At 53.2% G+C, this 14152-nt stretch overlaps 1 protein-coding gene across 1 annotated transcript in view; it reads left to right on the top strand.

The window, feature by feature from the left end:
• BCORL1 (BCL6 corepressor like 1) overlaps positions 1-14152 on the top strand; it is a 60079-nt gene that overhangs the window by 12489 nt on the left and 33438 nt on the right. The window contains 4 exon segments of the mRNA XM_032428326.1: positions 4468-4599; positions 9216-9306; positions 9544-11097; positions 11099-12820. Of these exon segments, the coding sequence (XP_032284217.1) occupies positions 4514-4599; positions 9216-9306; positions 9544-11097; positions 11099-12820 (3453 nt within the window). The 5' untranslated portion in view covers positions 4468-4513.

Genomic DNA, 14152 nt, shown 5'->3' with positions numbered 1-14152 from the left:
TATTCAGATAGGCACTTAAATTTATACTTTGTGTTAAAATTCATCTTATGCAAGTATGACCGCTTTCATTGCTTGACTCTTCTCATGCTTCATAGGGAGAAAAGATGTTTTAAAAGTACCTGGTGTATTGGTCAACAGGCTGAGCTATTGTTGTGTTTTGTTTTGTTTTGTTTTGTTTTTAAAGATTTTGTTTATTTATTTGACAGAGAGGGACGCAGTGAGAGCAGGAGCACAAGCGGGGGGAGTGGGAGAGGGAGAAGCAGGCTTCCCGTGGAGCAGGGAGCCCGATGCGGGGCTCGATCCCAGGACCCTGGGAGCATGACCTGAGCTGAAGGCAGACGTTTAACGACTGAGCCACCCAGGCGCCCCTTGTTTTGTTTTTTTAAGTAGGCTCAAACTCATGACTGTGAGATCAAGACCTGAGCCGAGATCGAGAGTCTGACACTTAACCGGCTGAGCCACCCAGGTGCCCCTGAGCTGTTGTTTCTTGAACTGGGATATTCCAAGATTCTAAGAAAAAGTCAAAACTTGATTGACCAGGATGTTCAGGGATGGGATGGGATCCGGGTGAACTGATTTGATGAAGCAGACAGTCAATCCATTTGTCTTACCCCTTGCTGAAATCTTTCTAAAATTATATGTTAACCCGTATAACTGTCTTAGTAATGTTAAGGATAATTTCCAGAAAAAGGTAAAATCATGAGTCTCGTACAGATATAAAAATGAACATGCATTAAAGATTTTATTTTACTCGTTAATCAACAAGGGAACCAGACAGATGTTAGAGCAGGTTCAAAGAAAAAGTCCAAAAGCACAAATTTATATGGAGTGAAGGAATTGAATTGCAAATGGAGGCAAAACTGGTTTTTTCCACAGTGGGGAGGGAAGTCAGTCCAAACTCTATGGGACAAGACAGAGTTTGCATATCCATCAGTTATCTGCAATTTACAGAGGTGCAAACCAGCTCAGAGACAATGAGCTATGCTGGAATGGGGCAGCTGCGAAGGGTGTGCTTTGGGCAGTGCGTGGTGCTTTCAGTGAAGTACAGCTTTCTTTTCTACAGTTACTAAGCCTGGTGGACACTTTTGGGGGGGTTGATTTTGCTTCTTGTAATCTCTCAGGGTCATCACCTCAATTTCTCATCCAGGATTCAGTTCCATATAACACTCATTTACTGAATACTTACTATCTCTAAGACATTACAGAGGAACCAGACACCAAAAAGACGGTATTTCTCACCTTAAGTAGCTTGATTGGTGGGGGAGACAGACATGCCACACCCCCAGCTAACCACACTGTGGAGAAGAGTAAGAATCTGTGCTGTGGGAGAGGTAGGGATGAAACATTTGAGGAGAACCAGAGAGGGAAGAGTTAACCGATCAGGGGCTGGGGAGATGACATGATGACATTTAAGCCAGGCTTTGAGGGGTGACAGAGAGAGGAGGAGGGGCACAGGAGAGGCCATTTCAGGGTGAGGAAACAGCGAAGTCCTGAAACTGGATGATTTGTTCAGGGAAAGGTCAGGAGCTGGGATGGCAGAGGCCACAAGGAAATAGCAGGATGTGGCCAAAGAGGAGGCCAGAGGAGGTTTGAGGCCAGGTCAGGGAGGGCCCGGAATGCTGTGCTAAGAAATTTGGGCTTGATTCTGAAGACAGGAAAGCTACTGAAAGCTTTTGGTGGCGGGGGGCGACATGGTCGAATTGGTGCTTTAGAAGATGAATATATTGTAAAATCAAGAAATTGGAGGCAGAGGGACCAGTTAAGAGGCTATTGTAATATTCTGGATGAGAGATGATGAGGGCCTGCATCAGGGTGGTGGCAAGAGGGGCAGAAGGAGAGGATGGAGATGGCATTATTAAGGCTTGACTCCTGATTGGCTGTGGGTGGCGATGTTGTGGGGGTGGAAAGAAGGAGTTGAAGACGACACCGCTGAAATTTCCAGGTGGGGGGATAGTGGTGCCATTAACTAAGATAGGAAACACGCTGGGCATGGGGGGTGGGGAGCGGGTTTATGGGAACAGATAATGAGTTCGGTTTGAGACACATTGAGTTTGAGGGGCTCGGTGGACATCCAATTAACAGCGAGTTGCTGGCAGCTGGAAATTCTGGTCTGGGTCTGAGGAGAGAGGTCAGGTCTAGAGATACAGATTTGGGAGTCTTTGGTGCGGGAAGGGGAGAGTTGTAACTGGGGGAGCTCTGGAGCTGGAGAGAAGGAAGAGCGGGGTTCACACGTCCCCCCTCCCCCCCCCACCACACACACACCAAGAGAGGTGGGGTAGGGGAGAGCCAATGAGAGCCAGACTGAGGTAGGGAGCCAGAGACAGAAGGAGGGCAAGAGAGACAGAGACAGAAAGACAAGAGAGGGAGACTGACGGCTGAGGCGAGGACAAAGAGTAGAGGGGAGGGGGACACAAGGGGAAGGAAGAAGGGAAGGAGGAGGAAGAGAAGGAAGAGATGAAGGGAGCCAGAGGGAAACCAAGGATGAGGAAAGAAAGGGGGGAAAGGACCTGGGCAGGAAAGGTGGGAGGGGGAGGAAGGTGGAGGAGCACAGACTGCGCCAAGAGAGATGGGAGAGAGGGAGGAGAGAAGCAAGGAAGAGGGGAAGAGAGAGACAGCTGGGAGAATAATAGGGGGAAGAGGGAGGTGAGGAGGAGTAGTAGAGGGGAATAGGAGAAGGAGAAATTGAGAGGGAAGGGAAAAGGGAAAGAGAGAGATGGGGGTAGGGAGGAAAAGAGGCAAGGGGAAGAGACGGGGGCTGGCAGAGGTGAGGAGAGACCAGGCAAGACCAGGGCTAGGGTTCTGGGGTGGGTGGAGAGAGAGCCTTGGAGAAGCAAGCAGGCGCTGGGTCAGGAAAGCCAAGAGAGGGGTAAGTACAAAGAAAGGCAAGGGCAGCAGTAACCTGTGCTTCGGAGAGAGGGAGGAGGGTGAGGACCAGGATGAGGATGGGGGGCTGCGGGGCTGTGGCTCTGCTGTCCTAGTGCTGCCTCCCTCCCTTGCTTGGGGACTTTGCACCAGCCACCTGGCCTCCTGGCTCTTTCTGGATCTTAGCTTGCAGCCTCCTGCCCTAGGACCTTTGCATAGATTGTTCCTTCTGCCGGGAATGCTCTTCCCCACGATGATACACACATGGCTCACCCCTTCGCTTCCTTCAGGATGTTTAAATGTCTCCTTCTCAGCAAGGCCTATGCCGGTTACCCCCTTTCAAAACTGTAGCCCATTCTGCGTGCCTCCCCCCGCCGACCATCACCATGCCCCTTAGCCTGTGTTATACCACCTTCTAACCTCCTATAACAGGAGTCATTTAACGTGTGTATTGTCCATCTCATCCCACGAGAATATAAGTTCCATGAAGGCAGGGATTTGGGGTCTTTTTTGGTAGTCGTTGAATCACCAGTACCTGGGACCGTGCTGGCACATAGCGGGAGCTCAATAAATATTTGTTGGATGAGCAAGTGCTCTTGTGTTGAATATGGGCAATCTCTGAAGGTTATATAAAGAATAAGCAAAACAAACCCCTGATGTGACTATATTGTACTGATTTACTTCTTGGGAAAGTGAAGAACAGCAGAAAATTCTGATCACTGAGGGTTCTGTTCAGCTGAGCTCCGATGAAGAAGACTTTTAGCTAACTCAGGACTTTAAGGGTCTCAAGACAAGCTCATTGGGTAAACTGCTTTTTCTTGATGCCTCATTTTCTCTAGAATTGGCAGTGGTTGTCAACAGCGACAGCTGGACATTAGCTGCTGAAGGGGGTGGTAGGTCATGGGGATGACAAGTCTGATAGAAAGGGACAAGGACAGAAATGTGTGGTTTGTGATGGAACATTGTTTTTTGTTTGTTTGCTTGTTTGTGGTCAGAGTACAAAGAGTATTGCATCTGATTTTGAGGGAGCTTTAAACCAGCTTAAATATGTGTGTTATATCTATATAACTCCCCAGTCGAAATCAGAATAGAATATTTTTGAAGGGCTTTTAAAGAAAGCATGTGCTTCCTCTGGAGAACTTAAATTGGTACGTCACTCAAATACTTCAGTACCCATGGATTAGAGAGTTGACGAGAAAAAGATCCCCAGTAGTCTTTCAACGCATTGTTCATATATGGGAACAACCCTCTAATTGTAGTTGGTTAGGCTAAATGTGTGTGGAAAAATATACTGTCATCTCGTTTGTCTGGAATAGATTGAATTTCCTCGAACACTCAAGCATATCTGTCTTTAAGATGATTTAAAAATCACTCTAGGTGATTAACAGCATCCTCGTCTCCATCCTGAAACCTATGGATTCCTGGAAAGCTGGTGCCCTCATCCCCGTTTGGGCCTTAATTTTCCATAGCAGGCTGGCTTGTGGGAGAGACCGCTTTACCATTTTGGTACTGTAATCGCCTTTATTTAAATGTTTCCCTGTTAAAGGTGGCTCAAGCAGCTGTCCCTGTTAGGAGTTTTGATTTTTTGGCCTTCTTTTTCCTCAGGGGGAGCGCGGCCACAGCAGGTCCTATCTGGTGGTGAGCGGCTGTCATGATCTCGACAGCCCCGCTCTACAGCGGCGTGCACAACTGGACCAGTTCTGACCGGATTCGCATGTGTGGCATCAACGAGGAGAGGTGAGGAGCCTGGGAACGTGGCCATTGCTGGCTCCCAGTGAGCAGTCCGTACTCACCAGAGGGGCAGCTGCGGCAGGGCCCTGGGAGGGACCCCAGGGGAAGAGGCTTCGGTTATTTCTAATTTTCCTGGGATGGGATGGAGCTGGGGCCGTATGAGTGGCCTGCCCTGCCATGCTGTCCCCGTTCAGATGAAGGTGAGGAGGCCAGCAGATGACCTTTTGCCAACTAACATTTGTCTGCTCATTAAGAACTGTCAGACTGTGGAGTAAGGGGAAGCTCAGGCGACTGCAATTTTTATTTGCTGCATCCATGTTCGGTGCTCAAGGATACGCACAAGATATTTTTGGTCCTTGATCTAAGCCTGGAAGAAAGGCAGTTTTATTATTCAGCTGTATACTGGGAACTGTTAGTGGGTATTCTGGTGATCAGCGCTTTCCTGCCTCACGAGGCTAATGACGATTCGCAGTGCGATCCTTATGAAGTATCTCAGGAAGAGCCAACTGCTTAATGTAGTTGTCCTACGGAACTGAGAGTTGGTGATGCCTGCCTAATCCGTGTGTGTTTTAAATGTTCTGTTCACCAAAATATTTGGTTGACCAAGCTCTGCCATTTACTGATCATGCCCCGTAGGAAGGACATCCAAAATGGCCTTCAGATTTTATATTTTTGACTCTCATGACCTTTGGCCAAAGAGAGAGCTATGTGTGATGGTTGCAGTGCCTCTCTCGTTTTTAGAAAAAGCATGCTTGCTGGTGTTCAGCTGTTGTTTCAGTCCATCGACTGTTTAAACTCCAATGCATCAGATCAGTCCCCTAGAACATGGACCATTACGGCTTTTCCCGGGATTCAAATCCGGTGTTTTCCTTGGGTGAATCTTGGAAGTGTGTGCGTAGCTGTGTGTGCATGTGGGAGAATGTGTGTCTTCGTGGGTATCTTCTTTTTTCTTCTGTTCTTAACAGGAGAAGTGTGTACTTGTCTGAGGTTCAGGTTAGGAGAAGAGACCTTTTTTTTTTTAAAGCCATTAGTGCCTAATAGTTTAATGTTCTCTATACTGAGGAACAAGTTAGAGAAGGACTTAAAAGGAATTTGATTTTAGAATATAAAAGTCAGGACTAAGGAAAATAAGACAGAATTCCTCTCAGATTTGCATAAGAAAGATATTTTCCTTTGCATGTAAGGTATGGCCTTAGGTAATGACCAAGAGGGGGACTGGGGAAAGGCAGGGTAGTAGTATTGATTTGCGTAAGCATTCACTCGCAACTTGGCAACTCGTTATAGGCAGTTGAGCCTTGGGTGCAGAGATCTGGACTAGAGCCTCTAACAAATCGGTGTACACACTGCCTTGGTTCATTGTCTATTCTAAATCCCTGCTGAGAAAGAAACAGGAAGGGAGCCCCAAACCCGCCTTTCCCTCTTTATGGACCTTTCTTGGGATGTTAAATTACCAAATATGCCTAGTGGTTAAGATGACCTTTTAAGCATTGTCACTTCTGATCTCATCTACCCTTTATTGTTGCCTTCCTCTACAGTCTAGGCCATGCTAGAGCTGCTTTCTGAAATGTGATCTCACCTTATTTAAAAACCCATCTTCCTCAGCCCTTTACAACATGTAGAACTTAGACATTTCGGGTGTAAAGCTGCACATGGGGGTTAACTCTTAAAACTGTTTGAGAAACCTGCCCGGCGTCATTAGATGCAGTTGAGGACCGATGCAGTTGCAGGGACAGGGACGGGCTTTCTGTGGGCCCCAGGTGGCTGACTGTAGTCACACCTCTGGTTAACTTTCTCTGTTTTCTCGCTTGCTTGCTTCCTTTCTTGTATCCATTCATTCCTTCATTCAACCAACATTTACTAAATCCAGCAGGAGCAAACCAACAGTCACGGGATGCTGATGGTGAGTGCTATAGAGTGGCACGCACAGGCCCTGTGGGAGTCTAGGTGCAAGAACGGTAGACTTCCTGGGGGAATAAGGGAAGGCTTTCCAGAGGCAGTGATATCTGACCCGGTGGCTTGAGGGATGAGTAGGAGTTTGAGGTGAGGGTTGGTATGTCCCACACGGTATGTTTGGGGAAGACCCTGGCTGGAATGAAGGTGGTCTTGGGGTGCGGTAGGACTCAGGCAGGGAAGTCTGCAGGGGCTGGACTTTAAGGAGCCTGATGTGTGTGGTGTGGTCAGGGCCCAGTGGGCACTAAAAAAGCTCTGGTTTGACAGTGGTGCTAGCCCTTCATAATTAGGAAAACAGCCCTGAAAGGTTATCGCCATTTCTGGTTTAAGTTCAACAAAGCCTGAAGCGCAACAGCCCAGGGTCATCTCTGCTGGGAAGAAGTGGTGGGATTGATTTTCAGTCCTGATTGAAGCCTGCTTTGACCCCTGCTCCCTCCTCCCTGCTGCCTGCACCCTCCTAACCTTGCCTGGTTGACCCACTTCTCTTTGTGCACCCCTCCCCTGCAAGCTATTCCTGTCCCAGGCTCCTCTCTCCATGGAGCGATTTAATGTTTGCTTAGCTTTGCACACCCCTCTCCTCAGAGAATTTGAAACGTGGCCACACGACGTTTTCCCAGAGCCTCGGGGGCTGGCACTCGGGCCCGGGCATGGCTGGGGTAGCCGGAACCGTTGCTTCCACTGCCACTGCCACCCCCAGAGTCCCTGGGCCGCAGGCTCTGTGGGTCTGCCTTGGAGGCAGGTGGCAGGCTTTCTGCGTTCAGTTCAAGGTGATTTTATGTGGGGTGGGACCCCAGCCAGGGCAGCTAGCTCCCCTCCATGTGGTCAGAAGAGGAAAGAACGGAAATAGCTAACATCTTTCCCCTGCAGCCCCTCAGGTGGGGTTGGCGAAGGGGGGGGGCAGTGCCCCTCGTTCCCCTTGCCACTGCCCTCCTCCCAAAGCCCTCACTGGCTGGTCTCATTGGAACATGCTTCTCCCCGGCCCAAGGCTGGGTGTAGGGCTGGCTTTTCTGGTCTCCCAGGAGCCGATGTCCAAGTATGTTTTCCCTTTCCCTCAGGGCCCCCCTTCCTCCCCTTCCTCGAGACCCCTGACTGCCTCTCCAGCCCTTGCCTGTCCTTACAGTCATCTCTGTTTGTCACCAGCAGTCATTGCCAGCAGTGGAACCCTCCCACTTCTGCCAGCCTAGCTGCCTTTTAAAGGGAACAGATCTCCACCCCCCTCCCCCAGTTCGTCCCTCCTGGAGCCCTGAAATGGGAGGGAGAGGCCTGCGGTGATCTCCCTTGTCTTTTTTGCTTCTCTTGGCCCAGGTACAATTTTGGAGTCCCATCAGTAGTGCCCTGTTCCAGTGAGAGGGAGGGAGTTCGCAGGACCCCTCCCCATTTTTGTGGGGGTGGGCTGCAGGCTCCCAGACTGTCCTAGACTAGGGTGGCTGGTGAGGCAGGTGCTAGCTTCTTCCCGGGCTGCTGTAGAGCTGAGGGCGAAGAAGAGGAGCAGACTCCAAGGCGGTCCACTTCCCCAGAGGTGCACAGAGCATTCCTGTGCTTCTCCCCCTCGGAGCTGCATCACAGGGCTTCTGCTGGAGCTTTATTCTTCTACCCAGACCTTCCACTCAGCCACTTACCTGGGCTCTTGCCCCAGTGGTATCCTCTCTTGGGCAGACAGTGGTGGGTTTTTGCTGTACCCAAAAAACTGAACTTCTAGTGGGTGTTTGTCCTCTCCTCAGCTTCACCCTCCTAGTCTTTTTTCCCCCCTAAGGTTCTTCCTGAAAACCTGGAGAAGACTTTTGGAGTAGGTTGGGGTTCAGTTAGGTTTTCCTCCTTTGCGACCCAGCTCTCTGGCCTTGAGCCCTTCCCTTTGCAATATACCAACTTGAATTTGGGGTCCGTGGCCTTGAAGGCCTCCCTTTGGGATGGGAGTGAACGTGGTGGTGCTGGGAGAACAAGGAGAGCGTGGGGGGCTGGCGGGGCATGGGATGCAGGCAGGAGGGCAGGTGCTGGCTGGAGCTCGGTGGTACTTTAAAATAGGGGAAGAGGTACCCCGGAGGGAAAGAAGTCGTGCCCTTGAAATGCCCCTCAGCACCCAGTGACCCGGTGGCCTCGAATCAGTATCATTATATGCGCTAATAAATGTGTATCCGCTCTAGGCAACCCCATCAGGTGAACAGGTGATGATTCAGATTTAGAACATGACACACAATGGAGGTGGCTATTTGTTTTAGAAAAGGATTACCCTTATGATACCTGCAGCCAGCTTCCCTTATAGACTTAAAATAAGATTGCACTTAAGAGAAAACCTGGTTTGCATGCCTTTTGAGATCTTCTGCCTTTTGGCAATGCCCAGTACCTCCTGGATGGTCACCTTGACAGGTAAGCTCGGGACAAAGCAGAGGTGCTGGGCCATCTTCCACGTTCCTGGTGAGAGCCCCAGAGAATAGGATACACAGCCCAAGGAGGGGAGTCTAGTCAGACTGGGCTCCTTTGCAGGAATTTGCAAAGCTGGGCTTGGAGGCTCCGGCCTGTGACCTGTCCCCCCACAATTCCTTGTGATTTCCTCCAAGCCACCAAGGGAAGTGGTTTTATGGGAACCAGGGCAGGCAGGAGGCATTCTGCCGAAGGTAGTGGTGGCCCAAAGACCAGGCCTCATGGCCCTTCTCTGGTTGTGTCTCCCATGCTAGAAGAGCACCTCTTTCTGATGAGGAGTCCACGACAGGTGACTGCCAGCGCTTTGGATCTCAGGAGTTTTGTGTCAGCAGCAGTTTTTCCAAGGTAAGGGGCCATGTGGCGCCACATGTCACCCGGCAAAGGGCGGAGCTGATGTGCCCCGTCTGCCATCCCAAGAAGGGGGGCAGGAAGGAACGGGGTATTTCCCAGGAGTTGCTGTATTGTGAGACAGAAATTGGGCGAGTCGCAAAGCGGGCCCGCCGCCGCCCACCCCGGGCCTCAGGATGCGTGCCCCGGCTGCAGAGAGCTAGCTAAGACGGGCACGCTGCTCTGTTGTTGCAGGTGGAGCTCACGGCAGTTGGAAGCGGCAGCAATGCCCGGGGGGCAGACCCAGATGGCAGGACAGCAGAAAAACTTGGGCACAAGTCAGAAGACAAGCCTGACGACCCCCAGCCACAAATGGACTATGCTGGGAATGTGGCCGAGGCCGAGGGCCTGCTGGTGCCGCTGAGCGGCGCCGGGGACGGCCTTGCGCTTCCCGCGGCTGACGGCGCCGCCGAGGCCGGCGACAGCCCGGCCGACTGCTCCTGGGCTCCCCTCAGCACCCAAATGAGCAAGCAGGTGGACTGCTCAGCAGCGGGGGTGAAGGCTCTGGACTCTCGGCATGGCGTGGGGGAGAAGAATACTTTCATTCTGGCCACTCTGGGAACTGGAGTCCCTGTGGAGGGAACCCTGCCTCTGGTGACCACTAACTTCAGTCCGCTGCCAGCGCCCATCTGCCCCCCTGCTCCCAGTTCGGCTGCCGTCCCCCCGTCTGTTCCGGATCCGTTCCAGGTTCCCCTCTCCGTCCCCACCCCAGTGCCCCACTCTGGGCTAGTTCCCGTCCAGGTTGCCACTTCAGTTCCGGCCCCTTCCCCTCCCTTAGCCCCGGTCCCGGCTCTGGCCCCGGCACCGCCGTCGGTGCCCACGCTCATCTCTGATTCGAACCCCCTTTCAGTTTCGGCCTCAGTCCTGGTGCCCGTGCCAGCTTCGGCTGCCCCCTCGGGGCCCGTTCCCCTGTCGGCTCCGGCCCCTCCCCCCCTCTCAGTCCCAGTATCAGCTCCTCCCTTGGCTCTGATCCAGGCTCCCGTGCCCCCTTCAGCTCCAACCCTGGTCCTCGCGCCTGTCCCCACACCAGTTCTGGCTCCCATGCCGGCGTCCACGCCTCCAGCGGCTCCCAATCCTCCGTCAGTGCCGATGCCCACCCCGACTCCGTCCTCTGGCCCGCCCTCCACCCCCACCCTCATCCCTGCCTTTGCTCCTACGCCCGTGCCCGCTCCCACCCCAGCCCCGATCTTTACTCCAGCCCCCACGCCCATGCCGGCGGCCGCACCAGCTGCCATTCCCACCTCTGCGCCCATGCCAGCCTCCTTCAGTCTGAGTCGAGTATGTTTTCCTGCAGCTCAGGCACCAGCTATGCAAAAAGTCCCCCTGTCCTTTCAGCCAGGGACAGTACTGACCCCAAGCCAGCCGCTGGTATATATCCCGCCTCCGAGCTGTGGGCAGCCGCTCAGTGTGGCCACACTGCCAACCACCTTGGGGGTCTCCTCCACTCTTACACTGCCTGTCCTGCCTTCCTACCTTCAGGACAGGTGTCTCCCTGGTGTGCTGGCCTCCCCAGAGCTCCGGTCTTACCCATACGCGTTTTCTGTGGCCCGGCCTCTGACTTCAGATTCCAAGCTGGTCTCTCTGGAGGTGAACAGGCTTCCCTGTGCGTCCCCATCCGGCAGCACCAGCACCCAGCCTGCGCCCGATGGGGTCCCTGGGCCTTTGGCAGATACTTCCCTCTCTACTGCTTCTGCCAAGGTGCTTCCAACCCCACAGCCTTTGCTGCCAGCCCCCAGCGTGAGCTCGGCCCCCCCCGCACCCTGCCAAGGTGCCAGGTGGCGGCGAGCAGCAAGCAGAAGGGACTTCCGTCACCTTCTCTCCCCTCAAGTCACCTCCACAGCTGGAGCGAGAGATGGCCTCTCCACCTGAGTGCAGCGAGATGCCCCTCGACCTCTCCTCCAAGTCCAACCGCCAGAAGCTTCCATTGCCGAACCAACGCAAGACGCCCCCCATGCCCGTGTTGACCCCCGTGCACACCAGCAGCAAGGCCCTCCTCTCCACGGTCTTGTCTAGGTCTCAGCGCACAACCCAGGCTGCCGGTAGCAATGTCACCTCATGCCTGGGCTCCACTTCCTCGCCCTTCGTCATCTTTCCCGAGATCGTGAGGAATGGAGACCCGAGCACCTGGGTGAAGAACTCGACTGCGCTGATCAGCACCATTCCTGGCACCTACGTGGGAGTGGCCAACCCGGTGCCTGCCTCCCTGCTGCTGAACAAAGACCCTAACCTGGGCATCACCCGAGACCCCCGCCATCTCCCCAAGCAGGAGCCCATCTCCATCATCGACCAAGGAGAGCCTAAGAGCTCCAGTGCCCCGTGCGGCAAGAAGGGCAGCCAGGCTGGGACTGAGGGACAGCCAAGCACAGTCAAACGTTACACCCCAGCCCGCATCGCCCCTGGGCTGCCGGGGTGCCAAACCAAGGAGCTCTCTCTCTGGAAGCCCACGGGGCCAGCAAATATTTACCCACGGTGTTCAGTCAATGGGAAACCCACCAGCACCCAGGTCCTGCCTGTTGGCTGGTCACCATACCACCAAGCATCTCTGCTTTCCATTGGCATTTCCAGTGCCGGGCAGCTGACCCCCAGTCAGGGGGTGCCCGTCAGGCCCACCAGCGTTGTTTCTGAGTTTTCTGGTGTGCCGTCTCTTGGCCCCAGTGAAGCTGTGCACGGACCTCCCGAGGGGCAGCCGCGGCCTGGGGGCCCCTTTGCTCCAGAGCAGGGCACTGGCACAAAGAACAAAACTTGCCGGATTGCTGCCAAGCCTTACGAAGAACAAGTCAACCCCGTCCTCCTGACTCTCAGCCCTCAGACGGGGACCTTGGCGCTGTCTGTCCAGCCTAGCAGTGGGGACATAAAAGTGAATCAGGGACCTGAGGAATCAGAGAGCCACCTCTGCCCCGACAGCACTCCGAAGATAGAAGGTCCCCAGGGGGCTTGTGGCCTGAAGCTGGCAGGAGACACGAAGCCTAAAAACCAAGTGCTGGCCACCTACATGTCCCATGAGCTGGTCCTGGCCACCCCCCAGAACCTGCACAAGATGCCCGAGCTGCCTTTGCTACCTCATGACAACCGCCCCAAGGAACTCATCTTGGATGTGGTCCCGAGCAGCAAGAGGGGCTCCAGCACAGAGCTTTCACAGCTTGGAAGCCAGGTGGACCTGGGGCGGGTGAAAATGGAGAAGGTGGATGGTGACGTGGTCTTCAACTTAGCCACCTGCTTTCGGGCCGATGGCCTCCCAGCAGCTCCCCAGAGGGGCCAAGCTGAAGTTCGGAATAAGGCCGGGCAGGCCCGAGTGAAACAGGAAAGCGTAGGTGTCTTTGCTTGCAAGAACAAGTGGCAGCCAGACTCGGTGGTGACCGATGGGGTGACCGAATCTCTGCCGCCCAAGAAGATGAAGTACGGCAAAGAGAAGGATGGTGAGGAGCAGCAACCACAAGCCAAGGTCACAGCTCGGAGTTCCCACGGACCCAAGGTGAGTGCGGGGCTGAGGTCGAGGGCAGGGCCCGCACACTGGAGGTCTGCTTTATCCTGCAGATGTCAGCCTCCCGCGGCAGTGTTCTTGAGTAGCTCTGTGAACTGAACTCCTTGGAAGGCTTGTGTAAAGTGAATAATGACCTGCTGTCCCCTTTCTAAGTCCCATTGTCCATATATGGTGTTTTAGCACGAGGAGGGGCCGGCTCGTATTTTGTAGGATGTGGGAAATGATTTGGTCCCTGAGGCCAGGGAAGCCATTGTCCCAGATGAGGTTGGAAAGCGGAAGAAGGGATTGACGAGGGAAATCAATTAATAACAGGCCCTTCCCCACATAACCATTCTTCCTTTTCCTTTTCTGAGATGACTGCTGGCCTTGAGAACTTGGGGTTCTCAACAGGGTCGTTCTCTGCACCACTGGGGGAGCCTGCTCAGGATATGCTTGGAGTTTTGTGGGGCCGAAGCCAATTTGGCTTCTGGGCTCATCCGCCAGTTTCCTATCCGCCCAAGGGCTTGGGGTGGCAGCTTTGTGTGTAGGCCCACTGGGAATTTGGTGTGCAAGGCAGGTGGGCATCTGGGTCTGGGTTCTTAACGGTGGCCGCGATCTAGGCAAAAAGGTGGGCCAAGAGGATTTGACTTGAATCCAGTGGTGTTCCAGAGGGGATCCAGAAGCCGCTGGTGATCCAAGGAGATTCTTGAAGCAGTTGAAGATAGGTCTTCTCAAAAATGTGGAGCAATTTAGGGGCACCTGATGGGCTCAGTCAGAAGAGCATGTGACTCTTGATCTCGGGGTTATGAGTTCGAGCCCTGTTTTGGATGTAGAGATTATTTAAGTAAATAAAAAACTTTTAAAAAATAGGGAGCGGGACGCCTGGGTGGCTCAGTCAGTTAAGCGGCTGCCTTCGGCTCAGGTCATGATCCCAGGATCCTGGGATCGAGCCCCACTTCGGGCTCCCTGCTCCACAGGAAGCCTGCTTCTCCCTCTTCCACTCCCCTGCTTGTATTCCCTCTCTCGCTGTCTCTCTCTGTCAAAAAATAAATAAAATCTTAAAAAAAAAGATTTTTCATTTTCAAATTGAATGTTGATATACACTAATGAACAGATTTCTAGCCAGAGTACAATGAATTTGGGTTTGTGGTGGAAGCTCTTAGTCTTTTTTGGACCGTAGAGCATTTTGGGAAACTGTAAGACCCTGTCCACAGAAACATGACCTCAGAATTTTGCCAGTAATTTCAAGGAGTTCATGGGCCCACCCCCTCCACAAAGCCCGCCCTTGGGCTCCAAATGAAGAACCCCAGGGATAGAGTTTGGGTGGGTTTTCTCAATGATCTC

This window comes from Phoca vitulina, unplaced genomic scaffold (assembly GCF_004348235.1).
Source record: "Phoca vitulina isolate PV1807 unplaced genomic scaffold, GSC_HSeal_1.0 scaffold39, whole genome shotgun sequence".
Taxonomy (NCBI): domain Eukaryota; kingdom Metazoa; phylum Chordata; class Mammalia; order Carnivora; family Phocidae; genus Phoca; species Phoca vitulina.
The sequence above is the reverse complement of the archived record's forward strand: the minus strand, read 5'-3'. Positions and strand labels throughout refer to the sequence as shown.